The sequence below is a fragment of the Thamnophis elegans genome, chromosome Z, assembly GCF_009769535.1.
Source record: "Thamnophis elegans isolate rThaEle1 chromosome Z, rThaEle1.pri, whole genome shotgun sequence".
In the NCBI taxonomy this organism is placed as follows: domain Eukaryota; kingdom Metazoa; phylum Chordata; class Lepidosauria; order Squamata; family Colubridae; genus Thamnophis; species Thamnophis elegans.
This window is the reverse complement of record NC_045558.1, coordinates 69,799,036-69,818,190: the sequence shown is the minus strand read 5'-3', so window position 1 is coordinate 69,818,190 and position 19,155 is coordinate 69,799,036. Positions and strand designations below refer to the sequence as shown.

The window sequence follows — 19,155 nt, the reverse complement described above, 5'->3', positions numbered from 1 at the left end:
GATAGCTCTATTCATAGGCAACATTCCTGCAGGAAGGTCTGAACAAACACAGAATGGGATTAGCCCTCAATCAAGATGTTAATTTGTCAATTTGTCTCTTATCTTGCCATTTTATAGCCCAAATATGCCTACCCACTTCTGGAGAGCTTAAATGACCTTGTTGCTAAGGGTTCACTTAGGAGCAAGAATTGACTGTATTTAACTATTTTAATTCCTCAATGTGCTCTGGCACCCTGTCTAATTTGTAAACCTGGATTGCAGGTATTGCTGATGAAAAGGAAGGTATTCAGACAGAATGGTTTAGCTTTCTGTGACACCTGTACTCATTGATCTTCAGTGTGTATTCCCCCATTTCTAATCTAATGATTGGTATTTAGGGCAGCTTTTATCAAGCAAAAAAGCTTTTTCTATTTTGTACAGGTAATCCTTGATTTACAACAGTTCATTTACTGACAATTCAAAGTTAAAATGGCACTGAAAAAGTGACATGACTGTTTTTCACACTTATGACCATTGCAGCAATCTATGGACACTAAGCGCCCCGCGACATGAATGATATGTTGCCACGCCCACTCAGTCACATGACTACCCAGCCACGGCTACCTAGCTGGTCATTAAGGCAGAAACTGGTTGTTAAATTATTTGAAGCTCACCACTGATCATACTCACTATTTAAAGTAGCTGAATGTAAGACCTTTTAAAAGAAAAGTGTAGCTCTGAAGGAGTCTTGGCATAGATTAATTGCATCAGTCAAGATAAAAAAATACACCCCAGAGGATTAAGAAAATCCCCCTACTCCCAACTATCGGGTACCAATTTATGCCTGGGAAGAATATTTTAGAGAGCTATATACAGAACCTGACTTTGTAGCCAATGAAAGCCAATTGTAGTTTGCCCCCCTGTCACACCATAAGAACTATACTGACTGATTGAATCCTTAAGACTAATAAGGCACCAGGTATTGACAGTGTTCTGCCAGAAATAATTAAAAAGAAATTGGGCACCTCTATTAGCATCTCTTTTTACATTTATAGATAAAATGGGCCATATGCCAAGAGTTTGGGGATTAGCAATCATTATCTCATTCAAACATTGTATGCTAACTCCACCTTAAAAGTGAGGTGTAATCCTCGAGGAACTTTATCCAGCCCAGTAAGGGTACAAAAGGAGTATTGCAGGGTTGCATTCTGTCCCCTTCCCTTTTTAATTTCTACATCACCCCTTGACAGATCTTTTGCAGAACTCTGACCTACCGTATTTTTCTGAGCATAAGATGCACCTTTTTCCACCCAAAAAGGAGGGTGAAAATCTGGGTGCGTCTTATACAGTGAATACAGCATTTTTGGCCTACAAAAACCCTTCCTCTTTTGCAAAAATGGATGTGCAGAGGCCGTTTTTGCTCGTTTCTCCCCCACAACCCCCAGGAGCACTCTACAAGCCTCCCAAAGCCTCTGTATGCTCCCCTTTTTCTTTTACAAAAAAACAGCCCATTTTGTGAAAAAGGCTTGGTTTTTGCTCGTTCCCCGCCCCCCAGCTCCCAGGAGCACTCTACAAGTCTCCAAAGCTCTGTGTGCCCCCTTTTTTTCTTTTTCAAAAAATGAGGTGTGAAGAGGGTTTGGGATTCCTGTAGAGTGCAAAAACTTTTTTAAAAAATTTACCTCTTCAAAATCATGGTGCGGCTTAAACTCCAGTGTGGCTTATAGTCCGAAAATACGGTATATCCTCCTAACTTGCACAATGTAAAATCCCAATACTCATATGCCGTTGCTGCTGCTGTTATCTCACAAACACCCACTGGACTGAAAGAAAACAGTTACACCCGCAGTGACCTGCACTAGGATACTGCAGACAGAATAATAGTCTTAATTTGGACAAATCGAAAATTTAGTTTTCACTAAAGGACTTAACTCAACCCTGGCGATTAATTGGGTGACAGATGTCAGCAGCCAGATCGCCCTCACATCCTCACAAATTCTTTATGGGGCACAAGCAGGAATCTTTCAGAAAGAAAGACTAATCACTAGAAATCATACAAACAAAATTCCTATATGAGCCATTTTAGCTGCATTCCAAAGGAACACCAAATGCCCAGTTAAGGATTGACCTCAATTTCAGGTAAGAGCCTAGAAGCTGATGGTTACCTATTGGCTAAAAATTCATTTCTTTCCAGAGGGACTGATCCTTTTAGTGTTGACTGATAACTTTCCCTCTCCCTGGAAACAGGCGATAAACCATAAACTGGGCTCTTATGGGCTCTCCCCAATATTTTTCATATCCCTAGCCCAGCAATGGGGAACCTTTTTAGCTTGTGTGCCATAAATGGGGGAGCGCAGGAGGTCATGTGCGGGCATGCCACACCAATAATGCAATGCATGACCCCCCCAAGTGCGCATGCACGTACTACAGGTGCTCCCCCCATTTTTTGCATGTTTTTTTTCACCCTTCCCAGGTTTCAGAGGCTTTAGGAGCCTGGGGAGGGCGAAAACAGCCTCCCCATCTCCAGGAAGCCCTCCGGAAACTCCAGGGACCTTCAGGAGGCTTCCCTGAACCCTCTGGAGGAGTCAAAATGACCCTCCGAGCAAACCGGAAGTCGTTTTAAGTGTTCCGAAGGCTTCAGGGACCTTCAGGAGGCTTCCCTGAAGCCTCCGAAGTAGTCAAAACGACCCTCCAAGTGAACCAGATGACTTCCAGTTTGCTCAGAAGGTCGTTTTGAGTGTTCTGAAGGATTCGGGGACCTTCAGGAGGCTTCCCTGAAGCCTCCGGAGCACTTAAAACGACCCTCCGAGCAAACCGGAAGTCCATTCTCGAACTTCCGGTTTGCCCATAGGGCCATTTTTTTGCGCTCCGGAGGCTTCAGGGAAGTTCATGAAGCCTCCGAAGGGCCTCCGGAGGGGGGGGACACAAGGGAGGCTCTTTTCGCCTCCCCAGGCTCCTATAAAGCCTCTGGAGCCTAGTAGGGCTAAAATGGCTTTAAAAAAGAGTGAACTCAGCTGGCCAGCTCGCGCATCTGTGCTGGCCAGCTGACAGGGCAGCGCCTCGTGTGCCCTGACAAATGGCTCCACGTGCCACCTGTGGCACCAGTGCCATAGGTTCGCCATCCCAGCCCTAGGCTTTGACCAAGCTAAACAAGTAGTATTAATAGAATAAAAGACATGGAGTTCATTTATTCAGAAATAAATAGGTTGCCTCCCCATAGTAGGAGCAGAGTTAAACAGGATGTGTGGGAATCATCAAGCTATTTAAAGGACCTGATTTTTCTGAAACATAAATAGCATTCTTCAGAGCCAGATTTAATATCCTCCCCTCAGCACTCCTCTAGGTTAGGTCCCCAATAGTGGAACAAGTATGTATATGTGGTAAAGGAGAAGTCGAAGATATCACATGTTTTATTGTACTGTGAGTTGATCAGAGTTTTAGTTCAATGCATATTCTCCTCTTAACTAGAGAGATTTCCAGGGAGGGCAGACAATTTTTATGCAGACAATCTCCTCCAGGACTCAACCCCAACTACCACACGTGCAGTAGCAAAATTCTGTGCAGCTGCAATGACCACAAGGAAAAATTTGGATAGAGGACTAAAGATGTTTTCTTGTACCACTTTTTTGTAGATATCTCTAACAATTTTGAGGATCTATATTCTATGCACATACTTATCCACTTATCCATCAAATACATTTGGGCATGATCCAAAGTGCATGATGCAATGTATGTTTTGTTATGGATGTTTTTATTTACTATTATTGTTAGTATTATCTTTTATATTTTTAAATAGATCTTTGTCTTTTGCTGGTCTATGACCATAAAACTTTATATTCTTACTATGTACTTCAGTGTTTTCTCAAGCAATGACAATGCAACCTTAGCATGTATAGAATTAAGTTGTTTGGAGAGTATGAAACTAGAACCTGTAAGGTAAAAATTTCGTTGTATTAAGACAGGATTAGGTCAGCATAAAAATTTTAAAATGCAAATAATACTTTTTGATTTAGTTTTTAATCTGTGGTCAGGATCAGAATTTTTTTAATTTGGTCTTTCTTTGGTTTCATTGATATTATATAGGGAGATTAAATTTGTACAAAATGTTTCAGCGGTTCAAATCTCACCGGCTCAGGGTTGACTCAGCCTTCCATCCTTCCGAGGTGGGTAAAATGAGGACCCAGATTGTTGTTGGGGGCAATATGCTGACTCTGTAAACCGCTTAGAGAGGGCTGAAAGCCCTATGAAGCGGTATATAAAAATCTGCTATTGCTATTGCTATTCTATTAAAATAATTGATATACTGAATGTTGTTTAATTCTGTTTAAAATAGAATATATCTTGGGTTAATATATAAACTTTTTCTTAGTAGATTTTTAAGTAATTGTTTAGAAATGAAAAACAAGATTGGATTTTTATTGGAAAGCTTGTATTTCCCATTTAGAGAATTGTGCTTTGGGATTAACCCAGAGGACAGGCACAGGAAACACATGCCTCTATCAATATAAAACACTTGCAGGCTTTGTGTTAGTGTTCTGATTGTAATTGAACAAGATGTATGCCATCATTTATGCCTGAATTAAGCCTCTGCAATTCCTCAGATTCAAAATAGATAAATTGCAACATATTTCTTGAATTACTTTTAAATTATGTTTTTTATGTCCTTACTAAAACAAGTTAGTGCAAAATATAATCTTTTTCGTTAAAGAATTCTAGATCTATTGATACATTGTTTGATTACTAAAACTGAAATGAGTTGTTAGATTTTCCAGAAAAATCTATTCTTAATCATTGCCCACTTTTTTAAGGCATCAAGTAAAAAAAGGGGAGGAGTAAGTTGTTATGTTAAATAAATGATTGTCAGGATTCTTGTGATCTATTTCTGGTTACCTAGGGAACTGCTGGAATATCTTATTTTCAACTCTGCTTTAGAGAACTAACACATACATCTTGAATTGACACTGGATATGTTCATTTTTCTGCTGTACATACAATTTCATGCATATAAATCACTTATATTCTGCAGCCCTTTTTGTGACTTTTATATCAATTTAGGGGGAAATAATGCCTTAATTTTCTTTTCTATACTGTAACTTTTAGTTCATTCATTTGTACTTGCAGCAAATTTTCATGGTCTAAGGATATTAACATGATGTTTACCAATAAACCAAACTAATTTCATATTACCCCGACCCTCCATAATAAAATAAGGGAAGGGAAAGCAAATCACAAATTTCTTTCAGAATTTGAAGATACCACTTTCATATAAATTGCTGCAAGACATATTGCTTGATTATTTTTCAAAGGCAAGGAGAAAATATTTCCCATAACTCTTCATTTTTCTACGTAGATGTGAATTATGTAATTTAGGCCAATATTTTTCAACATTACATAATATGATCCTGATCAATAAAACAAGAAATATCCCAGATTGAATCATGGAAGAGAATTTTTACATATGGTATATCCATATTGTAATGAAATTATAAAAGACTTTGCTTGAGTTTTTAAGTCCTTGGTTGCTTACTGCAGACCTCCCAAAAATGGCCCTTTTTCATGAAAATTGGCTCGTTTATTTTTTCAAAAAAGGGCATCAATAGCCTTTAGGAGGCTTGTAGAGTTATTCTGGGGGCTGGGGGGGAATTGAGCAAAAAACAGTTCATTTTTCACTCATTTTTACTTTCCCCAGCCCCTAGGAGCACTCTGCAATGCTCCTAAAGGCTATGCATGACCATTTTGGTGAAGGAGGTAGGGTTTCGGGAGGCAAAAAATGCTGTATTCAGTGGATAATGCACCCGATTTCAGCCTCTTTTTAAAGGGAAAAATGTCCGTCTTATACTCTGAAAAATACGGTTTATGATGTCAGCATAGAGTTAAGTTTCATAAGAAAATTTATAGACAACTTTGACATAATGTGGAATTTAAACTTGTGCTTGGAAACGAAAAGTTGCTGCAAAATTGAGAAACACATGAATTTATATTTAAAAGGACTGAAGCTATATCCTTTTATTTTACTTTTCAAACAAAAATCAAGCCATCTTTCCCCCATGTCTTTTTTTTCAAAGGATAGACTATATTACTTTTTACTTATAATCTTATGCATAGATAATGAAATATTGGAATGTATTAATGGTACTAGTTTCACATATAGTTGTCATTTCAGAGTAAATCAAATAGTAGACCTATTTTCATTCTAATTTGTATCTTTCTAGCACTGATAGAAAAGGAGCTGTTTCACTATCATGTGTCAGATGCAGTCTTTCTATAGAAAACCATCAGTTGATTGTCAGAGAAAAATTGCAACTTTGTCCTCTACACTATCCAGCCAATTTAACATGTCTTGGATGGATGGAAGGCAGAATACAATTTCACAAATTGCACATTCCCAAAGTACACTCTTCCCTTTTTGTTGAAGGCATGATTTTATCATACATTTGTCTGCTCATTAAGGTTACTGTATAACACAAATTCAACTTTAGCTTTGGGATGGTTGTAATTTTATGGTCAAAAACAAGGGAAATAAATAGAGTGGGATGTCTAGGTAGAAAATGCCATATGTTCTAGGCTGAACAGTTCATTTTTATTCTGCTTAGGTTGTAACCCATCAATTTGTTAGTGTTAAGAACCAGTTGTACAGAAGCATCTTAATTTGAACGTTGAGTCATGGCAACTGGATTTCTTTTCTTGTTGATTTGAAACATTTCACTACTTATTCAAGTAATTTCTTAGGTTTGAGCAAGAAGGGAACCATACATGTCCTCCAGAGTGGTTTCATTTCTCTCTTAATCTGAATAGGCTGGTTAAGTGAGTAGGCAGAGAGTTGTTGGGATGTAAATGTTCTATCTCCTAAATCCATTACCATAGGATTTAATTGCATTAGACTGCATACACTACATTTCTCATCTTATGTTTTGGTTCATGTCTGGAGAAGAAATGGTTATTCTTCATTTTCAGGAGATTAGATAAGCTGAAGCTCAAATGTGCTGTTTTTCTGTGATGTCTGCAACATTGTGTACCTTCCAGAAAAAGCTGAAGATGTAGATATGATATGTCAAATTATATCACTATTTAACACTGGGATTTGTTTTTTTTAGAATCGTAATGAAATTAAAAACGGAGCAATACTTCGATTAACAACATCACCGGTAAGTTGCTGATGCATTTGTATATCTAAATTCCCTATCTCTTGCTCTCATGATTATTATAAGATAGTCCATATGATATACTATTAATTTGTGAGAATAGGTGACATTAATATCTAATTACATTGAAAATTTAAAGATCAAATTGTATATGAATATGGGAGTGATAGAAGTTCAAATGGAAGAAATAAAACTATCAATTGTTTCATGTAACCAGCCAAAATTCTGTTTCTATGCTTGGAATACCCCCCTCCCCCGGCTTCCCCATTCTTCTATGCAGAATGATTCTAACTCAGAAATTACTTTAGATCTCTTTGCATGTTTGAAATTTCCCCAAATATTTGCAATAACTGCAAAGAATATTTTAAAGTTTTTTCTTTTGTATAAGTACATTTTGATTGATTTAAGGAAAGTTTTGGATTATTGCCCTGCTAAAATAGAGAGTGTCTTTTTACTTTCAATTTCTTCATTGTCTTTGAGACATTTACTTCTAGGACTTTGAGCTAAATCTTATCTTCCTTTTGCAATGTTTTTATAGCATTCCTCTGCTTTCTATCTTCATTTTCCAGGCCTCAAATAGCTGTTTAGTTGTTGAAAGTACAATTCAATAGTCAGCACCTGGGGATTGATAACAATTGTTTATGAATGGAATTGTTTTCTTCTGGCTTAATTGCAGGCTTAACAAGTCATCCTTTTGGGCTTTATTAACAATTTTACAGCAATACATAAATAACATGTAGCATGGAATTAATATTTTCATTAGAAATTTTCATTTTGGTAAATATCCACAATTACAAGAACTCAGAATTAAGAAATAGAGAAAAAAATTATTTTAAAAAGAAAAAAAATACAGTTGTGCCTTTACTCTTGCTACCAAGTAATTATCATCTTAAGCTTCCCCAAATCCTTTCATCTAAGTTTTAATCCTCTATTTCTTTATTTAAATCAATATCCTATTAGTATAAATAGCAAGTATTAAAATACACAGAAAGATTTCTATTTAATTTGTACAATGAAGACGAGAGGTCAGATTTTGTATTGATGCATTGAAACATATAATTCAGGAATGCCTAAATATTTGCTATGAACTATAATTATACCGTTTTAATCAGATGTTCAAAAATGATTGTTAAATTTTTTTTGCTGATAAGCAAGCAAGGAAAGAAATGTTCTTTTTTATGGAAATGGAATAAAAACTAATTATTGGTAAAATGGATGCAAAACTTCAAAGAATTATCATAGTATCCTAGCAAGAAATGGTATGGAAAAAAATCAATAAAATATAATCCAAGTTATAATTGAAAGACAATTGGCATAAAATAGTATATAAATGGTATATAATTTCATCAATAATTATTATTATATGAGCCACGGAGGTTCAGTGGTTAGAATGCAGTATTGCAGGCTATTTCTGCTGACTGCCGACTGCTTGCACTTTAGTTCAAATCCCACCAGGCTTAAGGTTGACTTAGCCTTCCATCCACTGGTGGGATTCATTTTTTTTACTACCAGTTCTGTGGTGTGGCTTGGTGGGCGTGGTGGTTGGTCAGTGACTTAGTGGGCGTGGCCAATTTGACATCACTCATGTCAAGGGGTGCCTTGCCTGCCTCACCTCAAAGGCCTCAATGAGATACAATTTCCCTGTCTATTTATTTCCTACTACTGAACATTCAAAATATACTTAATCCTATGTATATATTCCATAGTGTACATACATATTATATAGTATAGAGTGTGTATAGGCACACAAAATACATTATCTACTATATTATCTACTATACAGACATATACACACAGCTGTTCTAAAACTATACACATTCAACCTCATTTACTGCATTTGGAAAAACACAGGTAAGTCCACTTTCTGCCACACATTTAACTATAACTTCTGTACATTAGAACATTACATGCCTTCAGATGTTCTTCCCTAGCTTGCACATACTGTTAGAGCCAGGAGATGTCATGCATTGAGTAAAATGTGGTGAACTCATTTAACAATGCTCTTGCTTAGCAACCAAAATTTTGGGCTCAATTGTGGTCATAAGTCAAGGACTATCTCTCCCTTCCTCTGTATGGCAGCCTTGTCCTAGTAAATTCCTTCTCCTTTCTGGCAATTTTCCTCCCTGTTAGAGGCACAAAAAAAATCCAGACTATAAGTTTCCTGCTGGGCAGGGGGTTGGACTAGATGGCCTCCAAGATCCCTTCTGACCTGCTATTCTAAGATTCTGTAAGGATCTCCTGCTGGAGCACAGGGTTGGACTAGATGACTCCGAGATCCCTTCTAACCCTATTGCTGTGCTGTTTCTAAGCGTCTTCTGAAGCCACATCTAGTGCCAGGTTTGTGGTCCTTCCTTCCTTCCTTCCTTCCCTCCTCCCTCCTCCCTCACCCTCCCCCCCCCGCCCTCCCCCCTCCCTCTCTCTCTGTCCTCTCTCCCTCTTTCTTTCTTTCTTTCTTTCTTGTCTCTCCCTTCCTTCTTCCTTTTTCTTTCTTTTCTCTCTTTCTTTCTCACTTTCCTCTTCCTTGCTTCCTTCCTTCCTTCCTTTCTCCTCTCTCTCTTTCTTTCTTTCCTCTTTTTTCCCTTCTTTCCCTCTTTTCTTTTCTTCTTTCTTCCCTTTTTCTTTTTTTTTCTTTCCTCTCTTTCTTCTCTTTCTCTTTCTCTGTCTCTTCCTCTTTCTTTCTTGTCTCTCTCACTTCTTCCTCTTTCTTGTCCTTTCTCTCTTTTTCTTTTCTTCTTCTTTCCTTCTTTTTTTCTTTCTTGTCTCTCTCTTTTATTTCTCCCTCTCTTTCTCATCCCCTCCCTCTCTTTCTCATCTCGTTTCTCCCCCTCTCATTTTTTCCTCTCTTTTCCCTCTCTCATTCTCTGTATCTCATTTTTCTCTCTCTCCTTCTCTCTCTCTCTCTCTATCTCCACACACACACACATTTGTTTCTCTCTTTAACTCTTTTTCTCCCTTTTCCTCTCTTCTCTTTCACATGCATGAACACACACCACAAATGGATACCCTCTTTCTCCGGATGACATTGGTGATGTGACTCCTCCTCTCGCTGCTGCCACTGCGCGTGAGGCAAGTAGTCATTGTGCTCAAAGAGGCAGAGGCTTCTCCTCCCTGTTCCATTCTTCTCTCTCTCTCATCTCTTTCTCATGTGCATGCCAACGATACCCTCCTGGTCTAGGATCATGGTGGCAGCAGGGATGGTGATTCCTTCTCTCATTGTTGCCCTGTGCAGTGAGGTGAGTAGCTGGCTGCGTTGCTCAGGAGAGGCGAAGCTCTTCCCTCCCTGCATCCAGTGGCAGCTGCTGCTCCTCCCCATTCTTCTCCTTCCTGAGCCAACACAAAGAACCGCGGCTGGTGTTGAGCTGCCCACGAAGGATGCATATCGTAAAAGCAGCTGGTCTCAGGCAGTGCAGAAAAATTTTAAGGGCTCTTCAGCCATGTTGGTTTCTGGAGAGGCTTGCGCCCTTTCGGGTGACCAGGTTGTGTGAGGAGGGAGAGGGAGAAAGGGGATGCAGCAGCCACTAGCATTGATGGGAGTGTCACATAGCAACTGGAGCACACAGGAATGCCGCCACCTTCTCCCTCCCAGCTGTTGTGATCTCACCAGCTTTTGCAAAAGAATAAAACTGATTTTGCTCTTTCCACTTGGCTAACACCCCAAGGTAAAATGGGTTGATACCTCCCACTCCTGGGGACCCCAAGGCCAACTGGCAGAGCCCGATCTTTCCATAGAGAAGGGAAGGTTTTATGGTGCGAGTGTTGCTTAGGCACATCCCTCACTGCCTGTGCTCTGCCCATTCATGGCAGAGTAATTTCTCCCTTGCTGGTGTTAGCCTTACAGCTTTTGTTCCTTTGCTAGCTGTCGATCCCTTTTTCACATGAGATCGCCCCATCCGTGAGAGAGAGGGAGAAGCGGTGGTATTTTTATGTGCTGCTCCCGATAGGTCCACAGACAATGCTAGTGGCTGCTCCCTTCTCCCTCTCCCTCCCAGCTGCTGGGCAGTCTCCTGTAAGAAGAGAAAGGCAGCTTTTACAAAGGAAAAAAGCTGATTTTGCTGATTCTCATGGCTAAAGCCCAATGAGGGAGAAGTTGCCAATATCCTGCCCCCCCCCCAGAGACCCCAAGGCCACTGGCAGAGCCCAATCTTTCCACAGGGGAAGGGTAGGTTTTATTGGTGGAGGAGCGCTGCTTGGGTATGCCCCTCACCTGGTGGGTTTCAAAAATTGTTGGAACTACTCTGTGGGTGTGGCCTCCTTTGTGGGAGTGTCTTGCCACCCATGTGACCGGATGGGAGTGGCTTGCCACCCATGTGACCAGATATGAAATTATGAATTAGTACTTAGGTCGGTCCAAGTAGCTATTCAGAAACTCTGGCATTGAAGCATGCAAATCTTAAAGCTGTCAAGTTACAAGATCCTTGCACTCCTAACAGTTTAGAAAAAAAACTAGGGGTCTTCAAACCTGACAGCTTTAAGACTTATGGACTTTAACTCCCAGAATTCCTCCTCCAGTCATGTTGGCTCAGAAACTCTGGCATTGAAGCATGCAAGTCTTAAAGCTGTCAAGTTACAGATCCTTGCACCCCTAACCCTTTAGGGAAAAACCCAGGGGTCTTCAAACCTGAGAGCTTTAGACTTGTGGACTTTAACTCCCAAAATTCCTCCTCCAGTCATGTTGCGGCAACGTCATCTGCTCCATCTTCATTTTTTTCACAGGGGGCAGGGTTGCCGCTGAAGATGCCAACGAGCCCCCCCCAACAAATAACTGCTGCTGCCTCCACTGCCACGGGAGGGGGTGCTGGCGGGAGCTTTGGTGGCTTCACCTCAGCCGCAGCGTCGCGTGGCAAATCCGGCAGTGCTGTTGGGGAGGAGGAGTGGCAGCAGTCATCATCCGAGAGTCACTAGTTTCCTCGTAGGATCCCTGTTCCGGAGACTGTCGGGTGTGAGTCCCTGCTGGTGAAGTTGGACCTTGGGGGTCAATGTGTCTGTTTTTTAACATACCTACCTCCCAACTGCGTTACAGCAGCCCTGCCTGTGCTCCTTGAGTCAGTAGCCAAGCTGGCGGTTGAGTTCCCTAGGCTTATAGTGCTGGGGACTTCAACCTGCCGTCGCTCGGTGAATGCTCTGATGGAGCACGGGAGTTCATAGCTTCCATGACAGCCATGGACTTGACCCAGGTAATTCAGGATCCAACTCATACAGCCGGTCACACGCTCGACCTGTGTTTCTCTCGGAGCAGTGGAGACATGATCTAGATTTGAAGGGCATTGAGTTCTTGCCCTTGTCATGGTCAGATCACTTCCTATTGAGGCTTGACTTTCGGAAACCAATCACCCACTGTAGGGAAGGGGAACCGATTAGGTGGTTCCGCCCCACCTGATGGACCCTATGGGATTTCAGACGGTGCTTAGTGAGATACCTGACTCCCTGGCCCACAGTCCGGCGGAGTCCCTGGTTGCTGCTTGGAATACAGCGGCGGCAGGCTCTAAACCGGATTGCACCTTACGGCCTCTCTGCAGCATGGATCCAGGAGGGCTCCTTGGTTTACCAAGGAACTCTGGGAGATGAAGTGCCAAAAGAGACGCCTAGAGCAACGCTGGAGGGCTAGTAACTCCGAATCCGACTGAACACAATTAAGAGCCTTTATTAGGACTTATCTAGTGGCGATACGGCGGCAAAATGTGCTCATTTTTCCGCTCTTATTGCACCCGCAGAATCTCGCCCAGCCGCTCTGTTTAGGATAGCACGCTCCCTCTTGAAGAGAGGGATGCGCGCGAGCCCTTACACAGTAGAGCTGAGGAGTTTGTTCAGTTTCTGTCGGATAAAATTGCTCAGATTCGGATGGACCTGGACTCCACTTGGACAGCACCAGCCGAGATGCCGGGGGAGGGTCTTGATCCGATTTTAAGGAGTGAGTTTCAACTTTTCGCCCTGAGGAAGTGGACAAGGCCATGGAAGCGGTGAGTGCCTCCACCTGTTTACTGGACCCGTGGCCCTCCTGGCTGGTCTCGACCAGCAGGGAGATGACACGTGGCTGGATCCAGAGCATTGTTAACACCTCTCTCCGGGAGGGATCCTTCCCGCACCCCCTAAAGGATGCAGTGTGAGACCCCTCCTTAAGAAACCTTCCCTGGATCCAGCCATCTTAAACAACTACCGTCCAGTCTCCAACCTCCCGTTTGTAGGGAAGGTTTGAGAAAGTGGTGGCCTTTCAACTCCGACGGACCTTGGATGAAGCAGATTATCCCTTTCAGTCGGGGTTCAGGCCTGGTTATGGCACTGAAACTGCTTTAGTCACGCTGATCGATGATCTCTGGCGGGCCAGGGATAGAGGCATTCCTCTATCCTAGTGCTTCTTGACCTCTCAGCGGCCTTCGATACCATCGACCATGGTATCCTTCGGCGGCGGTTACGGGAGGTGGGAGTGGGAGGCACCATTTTACGGTGGTTCTCCTCCTACCTCTCGGACAGGTCGTAGTCCGTGTTGGTTGGAGGACAGAGATCGACCCCTAGGCCCCTCAAATATGGGGTGCCGCAGGGTTTGGTCCTGTCCCCCTCCTATTTAATATCTACATGAAGCCGCTGGGTGAGATCATACGCTGGCACGGGATCAAATATCATCAATATCCGGACGATACTCAATTTTTCTCCGCCCCGTGCCAACTCAGCGAAGCAGTGGAAGCGATGTGCCAGTGTCTGGAGGCTGTCAGGATCTGGATGGGAGCGAACAAGCTTGCACTCAACCCAGACAAGACCGAGTGGCTATTGATGCTTCCTCCAAGGACATCCAGACATTCCACCTCTTACCCTGGGGGGTGAAATTATACACCCCTCAGAGAGGGCCCCAATTTGGGTGTCCTCCTGGACCCACAGCTGACGTTAGAACACCATCTGTCAGCTGTGACCAGGGGGCTTTTGCCCAGGTTCGCCTGGTGCACCAGTTGCAGCCCTATCTGAACCGGAGGCACTTCGAATGGTCACTCACACCCTCATCACCTCAAGACTGGATTACTGTAAGGCGCTCTACATGGGGCTGCCCCTGAAGAGTGTTCGAAGACTGCAGTTGGTCCAGAATGCAGCCGCGCGAGCGATATGGGTGTACCTAGATGCATTGGCTCCCTATTGGTCTCTGAACATGCTTCAAGGTGCTAGTCGTTACTTTTAAAGTCCTACATGGTTTAGGACCGGCTACCTGAGAGACCACCTCCTGCCCCATACCTCCCAATGACCAACTAGATCTCACAGGTTGGGCCTTCTCCGGGTGCCGTCGACTGGACAATGCCGGCTGGCGACTCCCCGGGGGAGCCTTCTCTGTAGCTGCGCTGGCCCTGTGGAACGATCTACCCTAGAGATCTGGACCCTTACCACTTTCCCAGCCTTCCGTAAAGCCACCAAGACCTGGCTGTTCCGGCAGGCCTGGGGCTGTTGACCAATGTCCAGCCCCACCTACACTGAATGGATGATGTGCAATTTTAATAATGTACCTTTATTTTTAAATTTTTAAATGTTTTTTTATCTGTCTGTAAGCCGCCCAGAGTCCCTAGGGATGGGCGGCATACAAATTTTATTAAATTGGAAATTGGAAATTCTGGTGGCAGCGGGGGCTTTGGGGGTTCACTTCAGACACAGCACCGAGAGGTCCTAGGAGACCGGCTGTGCCATGTAAGCTCCTGCCGCTGTCCCTGTGCCCCTGCTAACCCTAGATTTTCTGAGGCCCCCCAGCTTCTGGAGCCTGTGACAGAAATCACTGCAGAGCAGTTAAAACTGCTGCGCTGTTTTTCTTGCCACGTGCGTGGCCGCGCAGCGACGCACCTTAGAGGGAACATTGCCGGCATTCCCGGTAGTTAATTACTTCCGGGTTGACCGACCAACTGGTCCGCAAGGGCCGGTAGGAACCCACCCCTGCCCTTCACTGCAACTTTTCCCTCACTGGGTCTCCTCCTCACCAAAGCTCCGTTCCGACCCACAGGAATCCCAGATTTCCCAGAAAGAGAAGCATGGGAAGAAACAGGTCACTGGAGAACACGTGGAGTGGTTCCATGTGCTCCCCAGGTCAGCAGCTGGTTCTCTCTACTGCAGCACTTTATGGATGGTTTGGTAAGGTAGGTTCCAAACTGCTTCTGCTCACCTGTGCCCGTGCCATCCCCTCACCCCCCTCTTTCTCCCATAGCTCTACGGCCGAGCGGGCAGGTACAAGCTGGGTAAATTGCTTCAGCCCAGGGGGGAAGGAACACTGAGGCAAGGGCAGGGTTCTCTAGGCAAGCATGGGCATCAAGTCTGGCCACAGGAGTCGGGGACCGCCAGGAAGGCTCCAGGGAGGCCTGGGAATCATGGCATATAATTCAGGAATGCCTAAATCTTTGCTATGAACTATAATTATTACCGTTTTAATCAGATGTTCAAAATGATTGTTAATTTTTTTTTGCTGATAAGCAAGCAAGGAAAGAAATGTTCTTTTTTATGGAAATGGAATAAAAACTAATTATATGGTAAAATGGATGCAAAACTTCAAAGTTTTCCCATACTTAATATATATCTTAGCAATTTGTTGTGATGTGTGTTCAACTGTTACCATCCAATATAGTCTTTTTTCCCTATTATAGTTCATAATTATAAATACAATATATTTTTTTAAAAAAAATGAGGTTGGTTTGGGTTTTTTTTGCTTCTGATAGTCCTTATGGGAACAGTGCCCTGTGGCATGATGCCTTTCTTGTTATTTTGTATTATATGAGGTTGGTTTTGGGGTTTTTTTTTTTTTTGCTTCTTGATAGTCCTTATGGGAACAGTGCTCTGTGGCATGATGCCTTTCTTGTTATTGTATATATATAGCCATCATAAACTTCCCTCCAATAATATCACAAGAAAATAATCCAGTGCAGTCCAATGCATGCCTACTCAGAAGTGCATCCTTCAGAGTTCAGAATCTTTCTCCTACGTAACTGGATATAGTTTTCCCAATATAGAATTGGGATTGATTGATACTACAAATCAGTGGCTCTGTGAATATTTTCTATTCATGCTGAGGCATCATCATTTAAATGTTTGGCTGAACTGGATAATTTTGGGCATGCATCATTACAAATGCAACCTGTTCATTGCTCTCTTGGTAAATTGGTATGATTACTTATGACATTAAGTTTCCCACAATACCCCCTCCTGTCCTCTTTCATAAATCTCTGCAGGCACACTTGGTTTCCTAGGTTACAAGAAATATAGGCTGAATTTTCCAATTTTGTTATTGAATCATTTTTTTTGCCTCCCACTTTTTTATTCTGGTTACATCAGCCTTTTAGAATCAACTCATTTCATGTTTGGAATACAATGTGCCAGGATACTAATGCTGAAATTACACACTGTGGAGAACTTCAGGCTGGTCTGCTGTTCTTACCATGCTATTTCAGAGAATCTTCTGCAAAGTTGCTTTCAACTTTAAAAAACTGACCATTACTGAATCAAACTATATAACAGATCTTAATGCATAAAAGCTACATATGCACCATCATTGAGAAGTTAATGTCTATTAAAAATTACATACTTCTGTTGAGTTTTAAGAAATAGGAATAAAGTTGTTTTCACTGCAGGATAGGAAAAATCACCAGACAGCTAATAGCTATGCATTACAATATAGCTAACCTTTTTGATGCTGAAAGCGTGTGTGCACACCCATAATGCAATGTGTGTGCCCCCCATATGCCCCGTGCATGCATGCGCAACCCCTGTGTGCGCCCCGCCCTTGCATATGCCCGTGTGCTCCCCTGCACATGTTCATGCCCCCTGCTCACCCTTCTCCTATGCATTCACGACTCCCTGTGTGTGCCCTTCCCCCATGCATGTGTGCATGACCCCTTCTGTGTGCCCCACCCTGTGCATTTGTGCGCAACCACCACACATGCCTCGCCCCCTGTATATGTGCACACGATCCCTGCATGTGCGCAGCCCCTGCATGCACGGTATCAACCTGAAAATCACCTGGCCGGTGGGAGGTTTGCACACATATGTGGCGGAACTGAGCTGGGGCAACAGCTTGTGTGCCCGCAGAGAGGACTGCATGCCACCTAGTATAGCTTTTATTGTCATTGTACAAAAAAAAAACAACAAAATTGGTTTTAGCCTCACTGGTGCAATCCATGACAACAAATATAAACAACATAAATAGCATAAGGAATAATCCCAATGCAAGTAATTAGGAGAAAAGAAAAAAAGAAAAAAAACTTGAAAAAACCAGCCATAGGTTTCCGTGTCTGTGTGGAGTGATTGTGGTTCTGTTGAAGACTCTGACAGCCCAAGCACAGAAACTATTTTTAAACCTATTTATTTGGCTGGCTATGCTTTGATGGCTTCTGCCCAATGGTAGAAGTGCAAAGAGACATTAACCAATTTGTGAATCATCTCTGAGTATCTTCCTTACTCTGCTAAAGCAGCGAGACCTGGCGATGTCATCCAGTGGTGTTAGAGGGCAACCAATGGTTACTTGTGCTGAATTGATCATTCTCTGTAGTGCCTTCCTTTCTGCAGCAGTTAAACCAGCATACCAAACTATAATACAATATGTGAGGACACTTTCTATTGTGAACCGATAGAAAGAGGTCATCGGCCATTGTTCCACCTGATTTTTTTTTGCAGGACTCTAAGGAAATGAAGTCTCTGTTTGGTCTTGCCAATCATCAGGGATGTGTTGTTTTTCCAGGTGAGATCTTGACTAATAAGCACTCCCAAGAATTTAAAAGGGGAAACCCACACTCTTTACACAGCCCTCCTTGATATACAATGGGGCAGGTTCCTTTCTGTGCTTCTGGAAATCTATCTAAAGCACTATCTCCTTTGTCTTACTATATTTAGATGTAAGTTGTTTTTTGAGCACCATGTGGATGCCTTATGAACTTCTTCCCTGTATGCTGATTCTTCCCCTCCAGTTATAAGACACAGCACAGTTGTGTCATCTGCAAACTTTATTGTGAAGTTGGATGGATCAGCAGTGGTGGGTTTCAAAAATTCTTCGAATCTGTGGGTGTGGCCTCCTTTGTGGGAGTGGCTTGCCGCCCATGTGACCGGATGAGAGTAGCTTGCCACCCATGTGACCGATATGAAGATGCCGATGACACTTGTCAGAACCACCTTAATTACTCTCACACAGCACTGGCATGCATAAGAATATGTAAACTTGTTTTTTAAAAGGCATCTTTGGTTTGCGTTAAAACAACGTCACCACACGCAATGTTCTGATTGCACCACAAATGCAGTAGTCATCCTTACCTTTCACAGAGGCACTGAGTTTTATAAATATGAGCATGATAATGTAGAATAATTATCTAAGGACCAGTGGTGGGTTTCAAAAATTTTTGAAACCTCTTCTATAGGTGTGGCCTGCTTTCCGGGTCCATTGGTAGAACCTCTTCTAACTGGTTCGGTAGATTTGACGAACCAGTTCTACTGAATAGGTGCGAACTGGTAGGAACCCACCTCTGGATCAGAGGATATGCAGTCATGTCTATACCGCAAGTACAAGTAGGAGTATACGCCAGGGGTGTTGCTGCTGGCATTACTGCCGGTTTGGTGCACATTTGCATGCTCCGTGCACATGCACATTTGCAACTAAAAAGGTATGTTATGTGCAAAATGTTAGAAAAGGAAAAAAAGTTACATTTCTGCAGTTAAAATTGTTTTGCACATGTGCAGAACTGAAAATCAGATGGCGTCATCGTCGAGAACCAGTTCAGGAGTGTGGCAGGCCTGGGTCACTGCCGGTTCAAGCAACCCAGGTCACCAAGTTAGTACCGGTTTGACTGAACCAGTGAGAACCAGTAGGAACCCACCTCTAGTGAATGTCTGCCATTGATTTACCATCACAGCAATATAATGTCATTGGTTTAATGCAATCTTTGATAAACTATCAAGAGTTTACTCATGAGATGCAAATAATTCATACAGTTGCTGGAAGCCGTTCCTTTCTTTTAAAATAATTTTCTTTATCAGGGCTTATATCGAAATGAGAACATCATTGCATAATTTAGTATAAATAAATATAACATATTAAAAA

At 42.5% G+C, this 19,155-nt stretch overlaps 1 protein-coding gene across 5 annotated transcripts in view; it reads left to right on the top strand.

Annotated features, from left to right (window-relative positions):
- The window catches only part of ELMO1 (engulfment and cell motility 1), a 532,924-nt gene that overhangs the window by 135,819 nt on the left and 377,950 nt on the right, over nt 1–19,155 (top strand). For 3 of the 5 annotated variants that reach the window (XM_032235494.1, XM_032235493.1, XM_032235495.1), the window contains exon 5: nt 7,071–7,121. In XM_032235494.1, the coding sequence (XP_032091385.1) occupies nt 7,071–7,121 (51 nt within the window). Of the gene's footprint in view, nt 1–7,070; nt 7,122–15,084; nt 15,218–17,741; nt 17,806–19,155 lie in introns of those variants that run through there. The other 2 variants (XM_032235497.1, XM_032235496.1) reach the window with 2 other exon arrangements.